Source organism: Cervus canadensis, chromosome 1 (assembly GCF_019320065.1).
Source record: "Cervus canadensis isolate Bull #8, Minnesota chromosome 1, ASM1932006v1, whole genome shotgun sequence".
NCBI lineage: Eukaryota > Metazoa > Chordata > Mammalia > Artiodactyla > Cervidae > Cervus > Cervus canadensis.
Window position 1 is genome coordinate 83,186,262 of NC_057386.1, and position 20,041 is coordinate 83,206,302.

A 20,041-nucleotide genomic window follows, 5' to 3' on the forward strand; every position below is an offset into this window, starting at 1 on the left:
TAGGCATAGGCCTCCTTTCTCTGCGGTGAGGAGGTCTAATCGTCTTCTGTTTTGGAGGACCATGGCTGCCCGGGAATCTAGCTAGTTTTGGATAGTGATAAGGCTGTTAGCTATTTCTCCTAGGCTGTCAGTGAGGTCTTTAGGAAGGCTTTGATAGTAACTTAAAGAGGTTGTGAGTCCTGCGGTCCCTGTCCCAATCCCAGCAGCTATTCCTAAACTGATTAATAGAGGATCGAATTGAATTGCCTGCCTGGGTCGGTTGTGAGTTAGTGGGATAGGAAGGGTCTGATTGTTAGGAGCAATAGAAATATCTGGGGCCAGATATAGCAGGGTGCATATTCCTTTCCAGTTAGTGGGAAGACATAAATAAGTAGTGGTTCCACATAAGAAAAATATTCCAGGAGTAAGAAGACAACAGCTGAAATTGATAGCAAATAGGAGTCTTTCTGGGAACTTGTTAGTAGTCTCTGAAGCTGACAGTGAACTCACTAGTGTAGCCCCCACAAGAGGAGTATTTATACCATACACAGAAGGGAGTCTCCTAAGAGAATGTCCTGCAGTTCCTGAGACATGATAGATTGGCTGAACGGAAGGAGAGATGTGAAGTGTGATTACAGAGGTGTGACGGTATAGTTCCTAATTGGGGGTAAGAATTGTACACAGAAAAAAAAAAAAAAGAATTGTACATAGAGTTTTGTCTGGAAAAAACAGAAAGGAGCCTGTTGTAGACGCACATGAGAAGTGGTGGGTGTTAAGGAGCAGTAACCAGGCTAGATCAGAGGGTGGGCTTGAGATAGTAATAGAGGCTTTGAATTTTGAGAGAAGGTCTCTCCCAAGAATAGGAGTGGGGCATTTGGGGAGTATGAGAAAAGGATGGGAAAATGGGGTATCTTAAAGTGTACAGGGTAGAGGCTCAGTTATTCATGGCATAGATATTAAACCCCCAAACAGAGACTTGAGAGACCTTAGTTTTTTCGGAGTAGGCAGGCATAGCAAAGTGAGTGGCCGCCGTGTCAGTGAGAAAGGAGACTGGCTTACCTGCCCCTGTGAGAGTCACCCTGGGCTCCTCAGAGGTGATGAGAGTCGGGGCCTCGGGCCCTGGGCACCGTCGGTCTTCAGCGGCGAGTCCGAGGAGGCTGGGCAGAGCTGGGTCAGAGGACTCCTGCTCATGGAGTCCCTGGATCTGGATCCCTGGAGGGGGGATTTGGGCAGCCGACCTTCCAAGGTCCCCACATGCCACAGCTGGGACATGGACCCAGAGGGGGCCTTGGCTTTAGGCATAAGCGGGCCCAGTGGCTTTCTTTGCCGCATTTGAAGCAGGGCCCAGGTGGCTTCCTTTCTTTGTTGGTTGATGGAGGCTTGGAGCCACTTAGGACAGTGGTGAAAAGGTGGTATTTGGCCTGATCTCGTTGGGTCTTCTCTAGCTTTGCCTGTTCCTCTTGGTTATTGAAAATCTTAAAGGATGAATTTAAAAGGTCTCATTGAGGGGTTTGAGGGCCTTCTTCTGCCTTTTTTAGTTTCTTTTGGATATCTGGGGATGACTGGGAGATAAAATGGATATCAAGGACAATGGTGCCCTCTGCTGAAGTGGGGCCTAATTTTGTATATTTTTGTAATGCTTCCATTAACCTGGCTAGAAATTGTGCCAGGTTTTCGTATAAGTCTTTGAGTTATTTCCCAGAGCTTATCAAAGTTGATGCTTTATGGGCTTTATGCCTTGCTTTTGAAGGCCCACAATGAGGCAAGCAATCACATGCTCATCCAGGTCTCCCTGCCTGATAATCCCAGTTGGTATCTTCTCGGGGGACAGCCGTAGCCCCTACGGGCTTAGTGTGTATCTCATCAGCATGTGCCTGAGAGGCTCACCAAACTCATTCCTTCTCTTCTGGGACAAGAGTGGAGGAAAGTATGATGTAAATATCATGCCAGGTTAAGTCCTAAGACTGGGTAAGATACCTGAATTCTTTTAGATAATTATCCGGGTCTGAGGAGAAGGAGCCGAGATGCTTTTCAATCTGAGACAGATAGGTGAGGGAGAACGGGACATGAACCCAAACAATGCCTTTTGCTCCAGCTGCTTCCTGTGAAGGGAGAACTGGGGCAGAGGAAGGAGCGAGATCCTGCGGTGAAGCTTCCTGATTTAAAGTTGTTCAGACCGGTCTGGGGAGGAGATCTAGGAAGGTTGGGGTAAAACCTTGGGACCCTCAGGGTAGAGGGTGGGGCTGAGCTCTAAGAGCTTATCTCAGGCACAGGCTGGGGAGGAGGGTGGGGAGCTGCAGGTGGAGGAGGCCTCCTTAAGAAGGAGGGAGGGAGGAGGGGACGTAAAGTGGAGGTTGTGGAACTGGAGGATTCCGAAAAGTGAATCTGGAGCTGCTGCAAGGGGATTGGGAGCTATAGGGTGTGGGCTGTGGTCAGAAGGGTCCAAGGAAGAAGAAAAGTCTAAACAGGGATCCGGAGACATTTTATTAAGAGGACGGGGCCCAGAGTGGGCTAAGAGTATTTGAGAAGTAGAGCAAGATTCACAGAGAGAGCGGAGAGTGAAGAAAACCTGAACATAGGGATTTCTAACCACTTTCCCTTGAGGCAGCGGCTGAAGTTATCAAGGTTTCATAGAACATTATAATGGAGAGTTCTGTTTTCTGGCCACTGGGAGCTGTTATCAAGTCTCTATTTCGGCCAGACAGTGTTAGCATAGTAAATAAGTCTTTTTGGTCTTATCTCCCCTTGGAAGCCCAAGGCTTTTAGGTTTCGGAGAAGGCATCTTAGAGGAGTAGATTTTGAGGGCTGGAGTTAAGAATTTCCCATTGTGGCCAAATAGGGAGGTTAGACAAGGGTGACAGAAAGTGAGGAGAAAAGTCCTAGAGAAAAGGCATCCCCGTTCTCAGGACTTTTTCAAAGAGTAATAATAGTCTGCTTAGAAATGGGTGCCCCCTATTCCAAAGTCAGATGGGGCACAAGGCCAAGGGCCTGAGGGCCGGGGGGTCCTCCCACCTAGCGCTAGGACTTGGAAAAGAGATGAGAGAGGGAGGATCCGAGGGAATGGGATTTCACTCACCCTTGCAACCAGTGGATGAAATGTGGGCCGGTGTGTGGATGTCAGTCCAGGAAGGCAAGTGGCGAGTCACGTCTCAGAGTTCGCCTGTTTCTCAGCAAGGTCCAAGTGAGGGGACCACTGCAGGTGGGCTTGTGAGAGGAGCCCACCCAGTTGCGGTGGATCTTCCCTCCCGGGTTTCAGCACCAGAATGTAAGGCCAGTGCAGAGAAAAAGAGAGCCAGCTGGGCAGTTAGGCAAGCAAAGGGAAATGCATTAGAGGGAAAAGACAGGGTGACTGGCTCTTAAGGAGAGTAAGCGTCCTTCCTTTCTGATGGAGTCCTTCTTATACCCCACCAATGAAAAATTCTCTGAAGGGATGGTCACGTATCCAGAGGTCTGGAATCTGGTGGTCTCGCACCTATGAGAAGATAGGCAGCAGTGAGATAACAGGATGCCATTTGGACAATTTGGTCAGTCTCACGATCACTGTGATTTTAATCTTTGTTTGTGAGGTCAATGTAACGAGCCATCTTATCAATGAGACCCCACGTGGGCCCTATCACTTACCTGCCTCTTGAGAAATCGGTATGCAGGTCAAGAAGCAACAGTTAGAACTGGATATGGAACAATGGACTGGTTCCAAATAGGGAAAGGAGTATGTCAAGGCTGTATATTGTCACCCTGCTTATTTAATTTATATGCAAAGTACATCATGTGAAATGCCAGGCTGGATGAAAGCACAAGCTGGAATCAAGTTTGCTGGGAGAAATATTAGTAACCTCAGATATGCAGATGATACCACCCATATGCAGAAAGTGAAGAAGAATTAAAGAGCCTCTTGATGAAAGTGAAAGAGGAGAGTGAAAAAGCTAGCTTAAAATTCAACATTCAAAAAACTAAAACCATGGTATCCGGTCCCATCACTTCATGGAGAATAGATGGGTATAACAATGGAATCAGTGTCAGACTTTATTTTTGGGGGCTCCAAAATCACTGCAGATGGTGACTGCAGCCATGAAATTAAAAGATGCTTGCTCCTTGGAAGAAAAGCTATGACTAACCTAGACAGCATATTAAAAAGCAGAGACATTACTTTGTCAACAAAGGTCTATCTAGTCAAAGCTATGGTTTTTCCAGTAGTTATGTATGGATGTGAGAGTTGGACTATAAAGAAAGCTGAGTGCCAAAAAATTGATGCTTTTGAACTGTGGTGTTGGAGAAGACTCTTGAGTCTTGAGTCCCTCGGACTGCAAGGAGATCAAACCAGTCCATCCTAAAGGAAGTCAGTCCTGAATATTCATTGCAAGGATTGATGCTGAAGCTGAAGCTCCAATACTTTGGCCACCTGATGCAAAGAACTGACTCATTGGAAAAGACCCTGATGCTGGGAAAGACCGAAGGTGAGAGGAGAAGGGGCCAACAGAGGATGAGATTGGTTGGATGGCATCACCGACTCAATGGACATGAGTTTGAATAAACTCCGGGAGTTGGTGATGGACAGGGAGGCCTGGTGTGCTGCAATCCATGGGGTCACAAAGAGTTGGACACGACTGAGCAACTGAACTGAACTGATGTTTTTTGTGTCCTAAATACTTATTTTTGATCTTATGCTACTGCCTTAATATATTGAATTGCTCTCACAACTCAATGTTGGGTTTTGACCACAAATGTGATCACTGAATTATTTGATCATTTTATTATTTAATAGTCTCCTCTTATTTCTTTGGTTCCCAAAGCAAATTATTAATAGAATTTTCTTGAAGACAGATTTTACCATGTTACATCCCCTCATTGTCAAACCATAATATATGTTGAGAATCTAATAAAATTTAACTTTACCTCTGAAAATTCATAATCTGGATTAAATAGAAGAGTCCATGATATGATTCACAGAGCAGATAATAGTAAGGGATAGGAGATACAGGTGCACAGGGGAACCAAAGCTACTTGTAGTTATAGCTGTTAACATTTAACTGAGAACCATCATTCCTGTATATTTTATGTACTTCTTTTCCATTATCAGATTGGCTTAATTACATGTTCAAATACCTAGTCTTCTCTTTTGTTTCGTAACACGAACCTCTGTCCAGATGTGTGTAGTTTGAACTCAAGAAAATAAGTTATGCAAACCACACATGGGATTAAGAAGCACACATTTTTTCTATTACCTTTTAGCTATTAAAGAACATAAATTTCTATGATTCATTCAGATTCTTTTTACATTATAGAAAATTCTATACCTTAATTCATGTTTTCAACTTGGGCAATGATACCCATGTGATTTTTTTTTAATGTTTCCATTGACTTTAAATATGAAAGAGCTTGCTTCTAAAATTTCAGATAAAATTTTTTTCTTTTATTGCTTGAAGGCACTCATATCCTACATATAACTTTGTTTTAATCCTTGTGGACTTTTGTATTACTACAACTTAAAAAATTAAAAAGAAAATATAACATTAGGTGGAAAAATACATGTATAAAATATTCATTATGGCTATCATGAGACTCATATGGAACTAAATGCCTACTTTCAAAACTATAAATATAGTGAAATCCTTTAAACCTAGCATATGTTGCTTCAAATGAGACTCGGTTTTGAACAGATGTCCCCTTAGACCTGTTATATTAAGACTAAAATTACTAAATCAGCATTAGTTGTTTTTAAACTTAGGGCCACATTTGCCACTGATTTTTACTCAAAGCTCCCACAGGCGTAAGTGGAAGACCCATGCATGGAGAAATGGCATAATATGTATCCTAGTTTTATTTATTTCATATGTATACAGCAGTATAAAATAATATATTACATTTACACTCATTTTACTTATGTATTATTATAGCATTCACAGTAACAAACACTATAGTTAAGATTTAAACTCATCTTTTGTTATAATACCCTGTTTTCACTCACAGATAACTGTCTCAAAAATGTGTTTAGAGCTGAAATTCCCTGCTTACTTTCAGCTCAAGCATGTATGAATGTATTGGAAGTCTGAGTTCTGTCACTCAGAAATTTTTGAGTCTCATGTGAAAATTTATTTTTTTTGCATTATTAATGCATTATTTTCATGCAACTCAAAAACATCTCGAGTGTAAAACTTCAAACTAAGCATGTGACAAGTTTTCAAGAAATAAAAGCCGTTTTTCTAATTTTACAAATACTTAAAAATAGCAGTGGTTAGAAATACATGCATGCACACTAAAGGTATTAGAATTTTAGTCATATTATTGCCTGCAATACTCTGGCGGCACCCAGCAACCCACAGACTTCCCTGGTAGCTCAGTGGTAAAGAACCTGCCTGAAAATGCAGGAGACTTAGGTTCAATCCCTGGGTCAGGAAGATCCCCTGGAGAAGGAAATGGCAACCCACCCCAGTATTCTTGCCTGGGAAATCCCACAGACCGAGGAGCCTAGCAGGCTACAGTCCCTGGGGTCGCAAAGAGTTGGACACAACTTAGCGACTAAACAACAAACAACAACCACCACCCATTCTCATAGAACGCTATAATCTAAAACCTATGCCAAGTTTTAGAAGAAAAAAAAAAACCTAACAGTAGTTTCACAAATTACTGTCTTAGGGTCTTGTTGTTTTGTTTGAGGGATATTCCTTGAAATGCTAACAATATATAAAGTAATTTTACTACTCCATGGCATAAAAAATACGGAATTTTGTAATTTTCTGTTTTTCCTTGTTAAAAAGGAACATAAAAAGGATGTTAAGTGCAAAGCCTTTACCACTACAAAATTTGAGCTGAAAAAGATAACCTAAGAAATTGCAATATGAAAAATATAAGATTTTCAGAAAAATTATCAAGTATATCAATGTTTTCAGTATTTTTGAATTCCTTGGATATTAAACACACGCAGAAATATAAAGGGGAGAAAAAAAAACCACATGCAATGACAAATAACTATCAGTCAGTGACATGAATTATTTTCTTTACCTTGCTGAACACTTGCAACATTCTGACTGAATAATTATATTAAAGATGAACTTTACTCCAGTAAATAACTTCTGGAAGTTAAATGGTACAATTAATGCACAGCTATTGAAGTTTATGTCACAAACTGTGAGGATTTTCTTTCTTCCTCTTACTGGTGATGCAGGACGGTTTCTACATTACAAAAGATCTGACAGCAAATTATAACACTATTAAGAAATGAAACAGGAGAAAAAATAATTAAAATATTTAAATCTACTGTAGCACTTAATTTGCAATGTTTGATAAAGGCATTGCATTTAATATCTTCATAAAATAAATATACATATTTCCTTAGTATTTACTAAGATAGATGATATGCTTGTAATGATATAAACGCCTTATATCTGTAAGGTAATTGTGATGCAATATTTAAATATCTGATTTAAAATGATTTCACAAAATTAAGTTCACAAGTTAAAAATTGGAATTTTACATATGGATGAAATATTTCTAAAAATTGTCATTTGACATACCTTTGAAACATCAAGACACTGTTTCCACAGGAAAATATTAACTTTTTACTACTCTAAAACTAACCATGTTAACAAGGAGTAAATGTCATGATTATTCTTTTCTGAAATAATTCATTGATGGAATATTGTCTAATGATTTGGATATTGTTTTGCATTGATATGTATAAAATTATGGAAGGTTGGATATAAGGATAACTAGATTAAGTAGAAAACTTATTCTAAATTTTCTTTTCATACAAACCTAGTAAATGTTCATTTGGAAAACTTCATTATTGATTGGTTGAATCTTTCCATCTTAAAATCCCCCTCACTGGTAGCTAACATTTTGGCCAATTTAATAAGGTCATATGCTTACTGTGTTGTAACTTCTGATTTATGCTGGTTGCAATAAATAGATTAATAACTAATTACTTAATATTTCATGTTTAAATCATTCTAGTTGTATCACAGATTAGGCAAAAAAATTGTTATTTTTGAAGATCATAAAATTTAAGGACTAAAATGCAAATTAGTATGTGTTTGCTACAATATATTACAAAAATAGGCAAATATATGATATGAGAAGTTGATTCAAGGGGGATTATATTCAATGATATGAAAGACTAAACAATTAAATAAATTTTTGGTCAGATGAATTAGTATAACTCTTAGAGTATAACTTATTTTCAATGCATGTAATAAGTCTGATGGACGTGGGTTTCCCCCCATATTTATAAAATTGTGAATGAAATGTTTTAATTAAAGCAGAGTGATTCAACAAGAAAATAATTTTCTTGTTTAAAAAGCAGTTACAATGAACAGACATTTTTTCCAGTTAAATTATTTAAAAACATATAGTTTCTTACTAAAACAGTCTATCATCTAAAATATTAATGTAGTAATGCAAAAGTTGTGAGAAAATTTTACTGCTGCCTCTAGTGAATGTGTGTGCTCTTTGTGTCATATGTGATGGATTAGCTTCAAATATTTTTAAAAGGTCCCCAAAAGCTACAGATTATTTTGTTACATAAATTGGTTGGGATTGTGACATACTAATATCTATTTTGATAGGACAAATAAGTGATACCAAGATATCACTCAAATAAACACAGCAATGACCTAGGAATATATATGCATATTTATATGCATTTTAATTGTTAAATCTAGGAAAATATTCCCATTCAAATGACATAAAATTAGGTGGAAGACATTTGTTATGTATCAAGTTTAGTCTGTTCTTTAATAACAGTCTGGCTCAAACTATCGTTGAACATGCGATCAGTTAAAATTAAGGAAAATATTTCAAAATCAGTCTGCAATTTGGGTTGGGAAAGTACTTAGATATAATGTTGAAGGAGTTTTTTAGAGAGGAACTGTGACAAAGCTGGTTTTTGCTTAGAAGATTATCTCACATCTTCTGATTTTCCCTTTCTTATTTGTACTTTAACAAGCAATAAACAGCAGCATAATAAAAGGAATATTTGTAAAAGAGGAAAATGCAGATTACTAAATTTAATAATCAACTTGTTGACATAAACATAAAAGGAGAACTTCACTTTTCAAGGCTGACTCATGAAGAATTTTCTCTTTAATAAAATGATGACTACATTTAAACTATAATTCTCACACGTAAGACAATACTGAAACAGTAATGTACCATGTTTCTATCTCCAAATTTATTTGTTTTAAATTTAGAGATCCTTTATATCTTATAGTTATTCTTTACCAGTTTAGGTATTTATGTATCTCTATATATTCATATAGAGTTATAGATTTTATATGTGTAGCATGTGTTATTAGAAGTCATGAAACTATGCAAAACTATGTAAAATAAAATTCTGTGTGAGTTGTATGATTGAGGACTTCATTTAAAATAGTAATTTTCAGCTATATATTTTACACCACAAAATGTACAGACACCAGTGCTTTTTTTTTTTTGCTAACAACAAATACAGGTAAAGGTATAGATTCTTTATAAAAGCTTTAAATGATTCTAAATTCAAAGCCATAGAAGTAGAATTGAGATTATGTAGATTGTTAGATATTTTGAGAATACATGTTCAGTGTTCTTTTGATAACATCGACAGCTATATCTTTGGCATTGAAAATTCAGTACGAGTTCTTGACAAAATTTGTAGCTTGGAGCTTCATTTTTTTAAACAAGGAAAAACAGGGTTGAAAAAGATATGAAAACTGGGAGGAAACTATAAATGATTTTCTTTTCCTTCGTATGTTTATCTTTGGGACCCTGAATTACCTTTTATTTTATTATATGATGTGGATTGTATGAATCCATTTAAAAACCAACTGAGTTGTACCACATTTTAGGAAAATTATATAATATAATATATATATTTTATATTTATTTAGAAGCTTTGAAATAGTACAGTAAACACTTTGCAACACGGTGTATAAACTACAGAATGTCTTTGATATTTTGTGGGTCTTCAGAATACATTTTTTATAACCCACAGGTGAGAAGAACATAATCACAATCTCTTGTAAAGTTGGAATAGCTTGGGGAACACTTGATCACACAAAAATAATATAAAACAGTCAAGTTTAAAACAGTGATATTGCATTTATAATGCACAAATTTCCTTTATCTTTATGACTGGCTTCTCGTGGTGAATATAAACATCTAAAGGGCTCAGTGACATTTGGAGAGAGAAAGATATATAGTGCTGTAAACAGGCACACACTGATCGGAGAGGCAAAATCAGTTGCCTAAAGTTTCTATAGTTCTGCACATTTCAACTCATTTCTCAGGCCTGCTGAGAGCAATTAGGTCCTATAATTGGCCATGATACTCTGTCGGCAACCTAATACTCAGTTATACACAACTAACTGGATGGCCAAGATAAATGAAGTTGAAAAGTTGATGCTTTTGTTGGTCGACTTTGTGCAAATCATGCTGCTTCAGGTAAGTCCTGTAGAATTGACTAGCATATCCTTTTCCGTGCTGTGAAAAAGAAAAGAAAAATACTCTAAGAAAAACAGCCTGACTTTTGGTGGTTAGAATTGCACAGTATTGTAAAAGAAACAAATACGGTAAGAAACAAGTTGTATCCCTGTAAAAGACCCCTGTGATGGCAAAATATTTCTGTGTCCGTTTGGCTTCTAATAGTCATAGTCATTCTGCTGTTTGACTTTCTGAAAATGACAATTTTGACATTTATACAAACTGGTTTTGCAAGGGAAATGTGAGCTTTAAATACCAACCCCCAATTATGTTATTAACTTTTTAAGGTTATGTACAAAACAATTCCCACTTCACTATCTATGTCCAGTCAGAATAGAGGAAAAATTTGTAGTCCTTACATTTCCAGAATAAGTCTTCAGGATATCGATGAATAACTAGATATATATTTAACTTAATAAGCTCTATATTTCATATACTAAATCTACAAATAATAAGAGAAAACTATACCAGGAAGTGTATATGTAGTTAAAAATTAAAGGATGATTCACATTTTTAAGGTTTGTTTTGTTTAATTTTTTAGAATTATGTAAAGATCAAATCTTTTTATGGGCTATAATTTTTTAAGGTAAATTTATACCCTCAAAGGAATCAGTTTTCTCCTGAAGTGGGAAAAAGTGAAGGGGAGAAAAAGATATTATTGAATGTACTATTGAGTTTTGAAGCAGAATATCCAGATTCAATCATGTAGATTTATGATTTTAAGTTTTTATTTATAAAAAATAAAAGCTATTTCTTCCCAGTTATTCATTATCTTTGTAATATTTGACCTCGATCACAATGAGAAGAGAAACTATGTCTTTTAGCTCAGTATCTGGCACGTAAGATATATAATAAAAATGTGCTAAAAATCAAGATAGTTCAATCATGATTAAAAAACACATTTACGTGTTTCTCGTGAGAAATTAAGAGCTATGCTAAATAGCATAACTGAATTGTTTCAATCTGGTGAATAGTTATATTTTTACTGTTTCTTACAAGCGTAAGAACACGCTGAGGAGTTCAATTCCTCTTGTACAGTATTTCTACTCATTTCAAGTAGATTTTCAAGTTATATGTTATACTTAATTTATTTTTGCTATCTCATTTATTTCTCCTCAAAAACTCAGTTCCTGACCAGATCATCAAGCATTTCTTCATTTGTTGACCTTTTAGAAAAGACACATCAAATAAAATTGTAAAAATCAAGTACCACTACTGACAAAAAGGAAAGTGAAAACAAATATATACTTATTCTGTGTAGTAACTGGTATTGAAAATAATCAAATGTATTTTATAATATATAACATCATGAATTATAAAATGAGTTAGCTGTAACAGGGGACCACATGGTAGGTATTATAACTTACCTGGTCATAATGCTACACATAGTACTAAAGCAAATAGAAACTTGGCTCTTTTCAAAAAATCAAATCCTACTTTTCCATATGCCCTTGCGTTCAAATTCTCTGCTTCATGATAAAATTAATAAATATGAATGAATGCTTTATTTTGTATATATCAATCAAGATTTAAAATTCTCCAGGAAATTAAAATATTGAGCCATCACAGAAACTTGGGTTTATAAAATGAATTAGAACATATAGTTGTTGTGATCAAATAACTTATTGCCTAAACTGAACAACTGTGTGGCTGAAAGGTAGCACTATTAATAAGTACACAAGACATACTCTTGCACTTTTCCGACAACCCAGAATATACCATCATCTTACAAATAATATAATTTTTTTTTCCAAATAAGTTGGAGATATTACTAACAGGTTGAAGTTTTTTCTTAAACAGTATAAATAAGAAACTATTGATTTATACGAACCATCATTCTACTAAGTTCAAAACCAAAAGAAACTCAGGAATAACCTATTTCAACCTATAAACCAACACTTTATGTGAAAAAAAATGAATTATACTGAAAATCTGCATCTTAGTATAAATACAGAAATTGGTGAACCTAACACAGGTTTAAATCAGTAAAATATTTCTAATTAGGTTAAAAGATCACTTATGAACAAAGCTATTAGCATAGATATTATATGTTTATTTGATTTAATTAGAGTACCAAAAGAAATAGTGTTATGAGAATAGTTCACAGTTATAATTAATATCTGAAATATAAACAAAAGCTTAAGTGTTAAAAGGTTTATTTTATTGTTGCTTAGGGTTACATGTGTGCTGCTTTTATTTAAAGTGCACCTATTCCAGTAGTGCTCTGGATAATATAAACCACCTTTCATTAAATTTACTTTTTCCCACCTATGTGTTAATTCAGGAATGCAAATGTGAATTAGACAAGTGTAAGGACTGAGGTTAATGGTCAGAAGAAATTAGAATGGAGAGGGAAGATTTCTTTTACTTCAAAAGTTAATTTCCTAAATGTTAAGGATTGCTAGACAAGCTAGAGAAAATAAAAAGTTTTATTTACTAAAGTTACAGTTATATACATTTTGTTTCAAAACTTTTAAGAAGTTTGAATACTGAATAATGATTTTTCTTTAGGTGCTGTATGGATTAAGGTTGAACAAGCAGCACACAATAAAAAAGAAAAATCAATCTTTTTACATTTTAGGCTCTGTACCAAGGACAGTTGTTCCATAGTATTAACTATTATGTCAATGCATTTGTTGCATTTCAGGCTAGAGACTATGGGTCAAATACATTGAATCTCTATGCTTTCTGATGTATTCTATATATATTTTGGAATTATCAAAGCATAGTTGAAGAATTTCTGCTTTTTCTTTTCATTTCACAAATACATTTTTCCGTAGCTGTTCATTAGCATTTGTGGGGATTTAATCACTTGATATGAATGAAATATTTTACTTTCAGTCAAATCAAAAGTAATAGGAAAAAGATGATTGCCATTCCTCCTCAATTCATTCACTGCATTTATTCTTCATAATGAGTCATAAAAATGTTACATTTAAGACGGCTGTTTTACGGTCTTAACTACATATGAAAAATTACTATTAATGTAGAAGAGATTCAAATACCCACCTTCTCATAATTTAGCATATATGTATGTGTATATTTACCAAGTATATATGTATATTTTAGCATATATGTACAATTTTAATGAAAGTTCCATGATGCAAATTTTTTCTTATATTGGAGAATCATGTTGTTGCCTTTGGTAATTTATAATGTATGATATTAAACTGTTGGACACTTAAAAATTCTAATGACTTAAGAAGAATGATTGTAAATATGTATGTTGCAAAAATAATTGAAAAAATCACTAGTAGTATTCTATTAATTCAGCATACTATCATTTAATAATAATCTGGTGAAAAATAATTTTGTATGATATATTAAAATGACAATTTAATCATTTGGATAGTCACATTCCTCTGCTTGCATAGCAAGAAGCGTAATACCCTTTATACTTTATGACAATGTAGATCACAGAAGCTAAAGCAATAAATAAAGCTTATGAAGTGATCTAATCTATTTCTGCCACTGGAAGAAAGAACAGCCTTCAAATATCCCACATGATTGAGACTCTCCACTACAGTGAAAAACTTCTAGAAGCGGAGATCAGTAAGCGACTTGGGAGGTCATTCAAATGTTTCATGAGTCTCACGGTCAGGACACTTCTTTATGTATAAAGTCAACCTAGCACACAAGAGTTTAAGCCCGTTACCCCTTGCAGGAGTCTGAAACACCTGCTCTCTGTTCCCTGTGTGAAAGCCTATCATAAACTGAAAGAGCATTTAAAAGCAAGCCCCCATTAGAGATCTTTCCAGCTGAATAATCAGTTCTTTTAACTTTCCTCTGTCTCATTCTCAAACCATTTTTGAAGAGAATCTTCAAAAATGTCTCTAAAGAATTTTTTTTTCTCTTTAACCCTGAAGTTCTGAAATGAGCATAGTTGCATTAACTATTAAAAGTTGCTGCTTTGTTTTTTATCTTCCCACTTGAACACTTACATTTGCTTTTCTTTTTCAATATAGTTGCATATTGTTCATATTATGTTTCCCCCTCTCAAAAATTGCAAAAATATTTTAAATTAGATATGTATATAATTAAAACCATTACATGCTATGCTTTATTATGAATTATAAAGACCAAAAGCCTTCTGTTAGTATAATATAGATTGTTTTTCTAACTACAGTAGCTCAGAGCAATGTAATCTTGAGTTCTTATATTTATTTCATATTGTTCACACCACCCTCATGTTAAATTTCTTTTTTCCTTTCATCAAACAATACACCTCTTTATTCTACTTTGACAGAGTTAAGAGATCATAGAATACATCTAGAAAGAGTTCATTTGGAGAAGGTGATTTCCACCTATTAACCTGATTAATCTTTTAGAAAGGAAACTGAAATAAATGACTCAAAAAAGCCTTCAGAACATTCATATAAGAAATATGTCATACAACCATGTTTTTTATTTTTAGTTTAATCTATATAGGCATGCAACGCTTACAATATACTTTGTAGTTATTAAATATCTATTAAATTAAAAAATAAAGCCAAGGGTATTTTAAGAGATAAGATATCGGCAACTGTAGATTTGTGGATTACAAATGTACATCAATAAATGAGTAAAATGAATCATTTCTAAAATAAGAGATAAACATTGACACTTTAGGTCTAGCAACTCTGACACCCCTAAATAGTCACCATCTTACCTAAGAATCTAGTTACCAATACATTTATTTTTTAGTTATGATGTAGACTGTATATCAATTTAAGATTAGAAAATAAAAATAAATTGGACATCATTTGCTTATTAAGAATGGTTTGTGCAAAGATGGAATTAATTTCATAAACTGGAAGTTACCCTTGGGATGAAGCTGAGTTCATGCACTATGCAAAGTCCTGAATTTACTACCTGTGAAAATTTCAGAATTTAGTATTGCTTGGAACTTATTTTTAAAGCCTGTTTTGTTGTTAATTAAAAGGTTTAATAGCCTTGAAAATACGGGCTTCTATTTGTCTACAAGCACAGTGCAAAAGTATGAGAGAATACCATTACCTTCATATAGCTTTGAGGAAGAGACTCTCCAGAAACACCATGAATTTCTTCTTGATAGAGGATCCACAGGCTTCTAGAAATTTCGACATACTTGTGTGTATTTGTGTATATGTGATGTGTATGTGTATGTACACTTCAAAACTATATTCTTATTAAAGGTGATGCTGGTACTGTTGCTAAGTTGTATCCTACTCTTTGAGACCCCAGGGACTGTAGCCTGCCAGACGGCTCTGTCCACGGTATTTCCCAGGCAAGAATATAGGAGTGGGTTGCCATTTCCTGCTCCAAGGGATCATCCCGACCCAGGGATCAAACCTGAGTCTTCTGTTTGGTAGGTGGATTTTTTACCACTGAACCACCTGGGAAGCCTACTAAGGCAATAAGGTATTTCATCAAGAAATATCTATTCTATAGGTTACTGCAACTTTGTCAACTATCATTAATACTTTTAACAGGGTAGGTGTAATTATAGTAACTCAATTTTGTTTTGTTTAAAAATCTTTGTCTTGAATTAATTATGCTAACTAGGAGTGTTTTTAAATCTACAAGAAAAAAATATTGATAGTAATTAACTCCTTTAATTAGACAATATACTTTATCATTATTTGAATTGATTTAAGCAAGATATTTAAAACATGGTAATCATCTAGACACAAAAGTTATCAATATTTTAAATATCTTTTTTAAACATTAAAGAATTAAACTTTGACATTAAAATATATGGTTAAAAATTTTACCATAATGATGTACTTGCATAAAATTTTATAGATTTGATGGATGTGTTACAAACTTATCTAAAAATGTCAGAAATTATGCCTCATAAGCTTAATGAATACTCCCTGATGAGGAAAAAATAAGACATGACCCTACCCAGAAATCTTTGGCCACCACCTCTTTGACAAACAAAACCCCCTTGCCTCAATGGTATCTCACAATCAAGTCTGAAGACTGAATTATTTTTTAAATCTTTGAAGCTATATAGGAACATATTTAGGAAATGAAACTCTAATGTTTTCATGTTCGTAATGTCATTGAAAAAATCTCTGGAAAACTTTACCACAATGTACTAAGACATAGAAACTATGATTTGTTCCATGACTATTTGAAAATTATATCCTTTACCTGGCAATAAAGAAATACTGTGAATTTTTTTGTGAAGACAATCCACTCAATTTCTTTAATAATGGCAAAGGATCTTTCATTTAACTTAGACAAATACCATTATCATGTGTATATAAATTCTAGCAAGATATTCATATGCTTCTTTAAAGAATAAATGGTTCATTTTTTTTTCTTTGAAAATTATGGAGTTGATAATATTTACTGACATTTCAAGTAGTTTTCTTCAAAACAACATTATAGGGAGATCAAATTAGTTACTTCCCTGTGAAGCTGAAATAACATTAATTTTCCAAGCAAAAGTTTGGAAAATTCATGCATGTCATTAGTCGCTCCTCTAAGAATAGGGATGTTATACCTGTATAGGCTTATTTACAACAACCAACATCACTGTATCACAATATTAAACCAACCATTAGTGACATGCACAACTTCATCTTTTATGTGAAAACCAAGCAGAAGTTCCAGCAGTGAAAGATGGGGAAATTTTAAGAATAAATATACAAGATCTTCATTTTAGAAATATATAGCCATGTATCCAATTTATTAACGGCTAATAGCCTACTTAAACAGGGATAAGATTTCAAAATAATTTAACGCTTTAGATGGCTAAGCTATGAAAATAAGTGGAAAATCTTCTGGGCTGGTAAATAAAATATTATACTAATAGCATGACTTTTACAGGGTTATTATCAAAAAAATAGAGACAACAACATGACTTAAAGAAACTGTGTGTAAAAGTATGGCTATTTATTTAATATACTTGAATTCCCCTAACATCATTCAGTTGCTTCTATGTCAAAACAAACAACAAATTAATAACAGGAATTACATGGTCAGAAGAGGATTAAAGTGCTGACACCCTGAAAAGTGAAAGCTAACCACTAGTTTTCTGTATCTAGGGAAAAAAACCAAAACAAACACTAAACAGGTTAGGAATCTAAGAATATAGACTTCAGCATCAATAACTTCTTGAGTGGGGCTGCCAAATAAATACAGACAGTCTAGTTATATTTGAATTTCATAAAAAACAATGAATAATTGTTTATACACCCCATGCAATATTTGGGTATCATGTATTTTTATTTGCTAAATCTGGCAACCCTAGTCTCAAAGCATCAGTTACAAGATCCCACATATGATACTAGTTATCACTTAGGAAAATGTTATGCTGTGTTTCCTAGAAAAATATTACACTATAGTCTCTAATTATTCCATAGCACTCTGTCATATAATAAATTTTGTACATATTTCCATCTAAAATAATTTTAAAGTTAAAATTGCAGAATTCAAAAGGAGATAAAAATAAAACATAAAAATAAGTTATCTATGATCATACATGAATACAATCTTGTCATTTAAATTTTTTTGTGTTATAGTTAAATTTTAACTTTGATTTTGAGTCAGATACTTGTTCTGTGAGGTAGCTATAGCATATTTGATTAAATGTTCTTTCTTCTTTCTATAAGAAGTATAATTTTTAATTATTTATTCTAAAATTTAAACCTAAATATACATTCTCATTTCAGTTCTATTCTGGAAACTCATTAAACTACCTCCCTCTTGGCCTTTCAAATTAATCTAGAATAGGATAATTAGAGATTTGAAAACTGATAAGCAGTGAATCAAACCCAGCTTTAAAACATCACAAAAATGCTAAATTGCTAAAATAAGATTATTACCATGCTTGTTAAACATTAAAAATCACTTTAGTTATATTCTAATTAAATGACAAGGTTTAAATCCTTAAACAGTTATATTACATTCCATAACTGTAAACTTTGTGTTTGATTAAGGTTTATCCTAATTACTGCAAATATTTAACCACCCAATAAAAGTAAAAAATAAAAGGAAAAGTTATGTAATACATTTACTATCTATGGAAAGTATCACAGTAAATCCAGGAACAAGTTCAAGTTTTAAATAATTAACCTTTGTTAAGGCCAGTAAGAGATTCTGGTTAAATAGTATTAATAATGTATATTTATATGTAACATATCTATATTGTTAATAAAATCTAACTAGAGTCTGAACGTACCTACATGTCTGATAATAAAGTTCTCATAGAGCAAAATAAAAACTTTGCATTTTTGTTTAAAAAAAAGCATCTGAGATATTCTTTAGTTGCCACAATGCCATAAAGAAAAAATTTGAAAATAACTTATGTGATAATGATGAAAAGCAAAAATACCAAAGATTTAAAAGTTCACACAAAAACCCCAAAAACCTACAGGAAAGCCAGAAAAATTGCCTGTAGCCATAGTTGCCCTGAATTATCAACAATTTCTTGCTCATACTTGTTTCTCTGTAGTGGATTGTGTTTTAGGTTCATGTATAAGATTACCTTATTTTTACTTAATGTTTATATATATGTTTGTGAATTATATGTGACAGACAATTAAAAAGATATATAGTGACATTAGCAGTTGGTGATATTGAAGTATGAGGATAAAGAGGTTATTAATCCAATCAGAAAAGAATAAATATGTAAGGCCAGAATAGAAGAGCATGAAAATCATGGAAGGCTGAAAGACGATGAAATCCAGGACAGTGTATGTTAGGAACGGAAATGGTTATGTTGGGGGGAGTTGTTTGTTTTCCCATCCAGAGATTACTATAATTATATTAATTTATGTTAACTGGGGAGATATCTAAACAACAAGGAGAAAAAATGCACTTGCTTTTTTGGCTTCAGGATGTTTCATCTATTGATTCATTGATGTAGTCTAATAAGCCTTCATGGGTATTTACTTCACTCCAGACAAAGTTCTGGGTTTTGAGACCTTAAAATAGGTACACTTGGATTCTTATCTAAGAGATCTACCCTTCCAATAGCTTAACTAGTTTTACAGGATATTTTAAAAACAGCAATTACATATAAAACCTATAAGAAGTTACAAGGAGAACATATATATGTATTGTTGTCTGAGAAGACTTTCCATTTAAGTAGTTGAATCCATTGAATCCATTAAGTAGGAGTTGAATCTTGACTGATGAGTAGATGTTCAAGCAGACACGGTGGGGAGTGGATCTGTAGATGAGAGAGCATTCCAGAAGGAGAAAGGAATGCCAAAGTATAAGGGCTTGGGAAAACTGGTATATAAAGGAGCCAGCAATCATTGAATGGCATGAAAGAAAAACTGCAGGCAGGGTTTAAACAAAAAAGCCCTTAAAGCTAATAAAAATATGAATTGCTGAAGCCACACAGAAAGCCTCTCAGCATTCTTAAAGTGGAGAATATTACAGTCAAATGTTTATGGATGTAAATATATTCTCTAATTATTTGACAATGGAAGTCAAACAGAAAAGTAGAGGGGTTTTCGTTAATTTTGATGAATTAGGAAGAAAAGCCTGGGTTCAGGGAATGCAAAGGAAAGCATATTTGTGTCTTCTCACAGAGAAAAAGCAAGGATCCAGAGTTTATACTTCACACATCTGGAAATAGTTTGCAATCCATCACCCTAAATCTTCCAAAAGTGACAAAATGTTTTGCAGC

At 34.1% G+C, this 20,041-nt stretch overlaps 1 protein-coding gene across 1 annotated transcript in view; it reads right to left on the reverse strand.

The window, feature by feature from the left end:
- Nucleotides 1–8,966: 8,966 nt before the first annotated feature.
- PCDH10 (protocadherin 10) overlaps nt 8,967–20,041 on the reverse strand; it is a 42,582-nt gene continuing 31,507 nt past the window's right edge. The window contains exon 5 of the mRNA XM_043486390.1: nt 8,967–10,431. Coding sequence (XP_043342325.1) covers nt 10,412–10,431 — 20 coding nt within the window. The 3' untranslated portion in view covers nt 8,967–10,411. The remainder of the gene's footprint in view (nt 10,432–20,041) is intronic.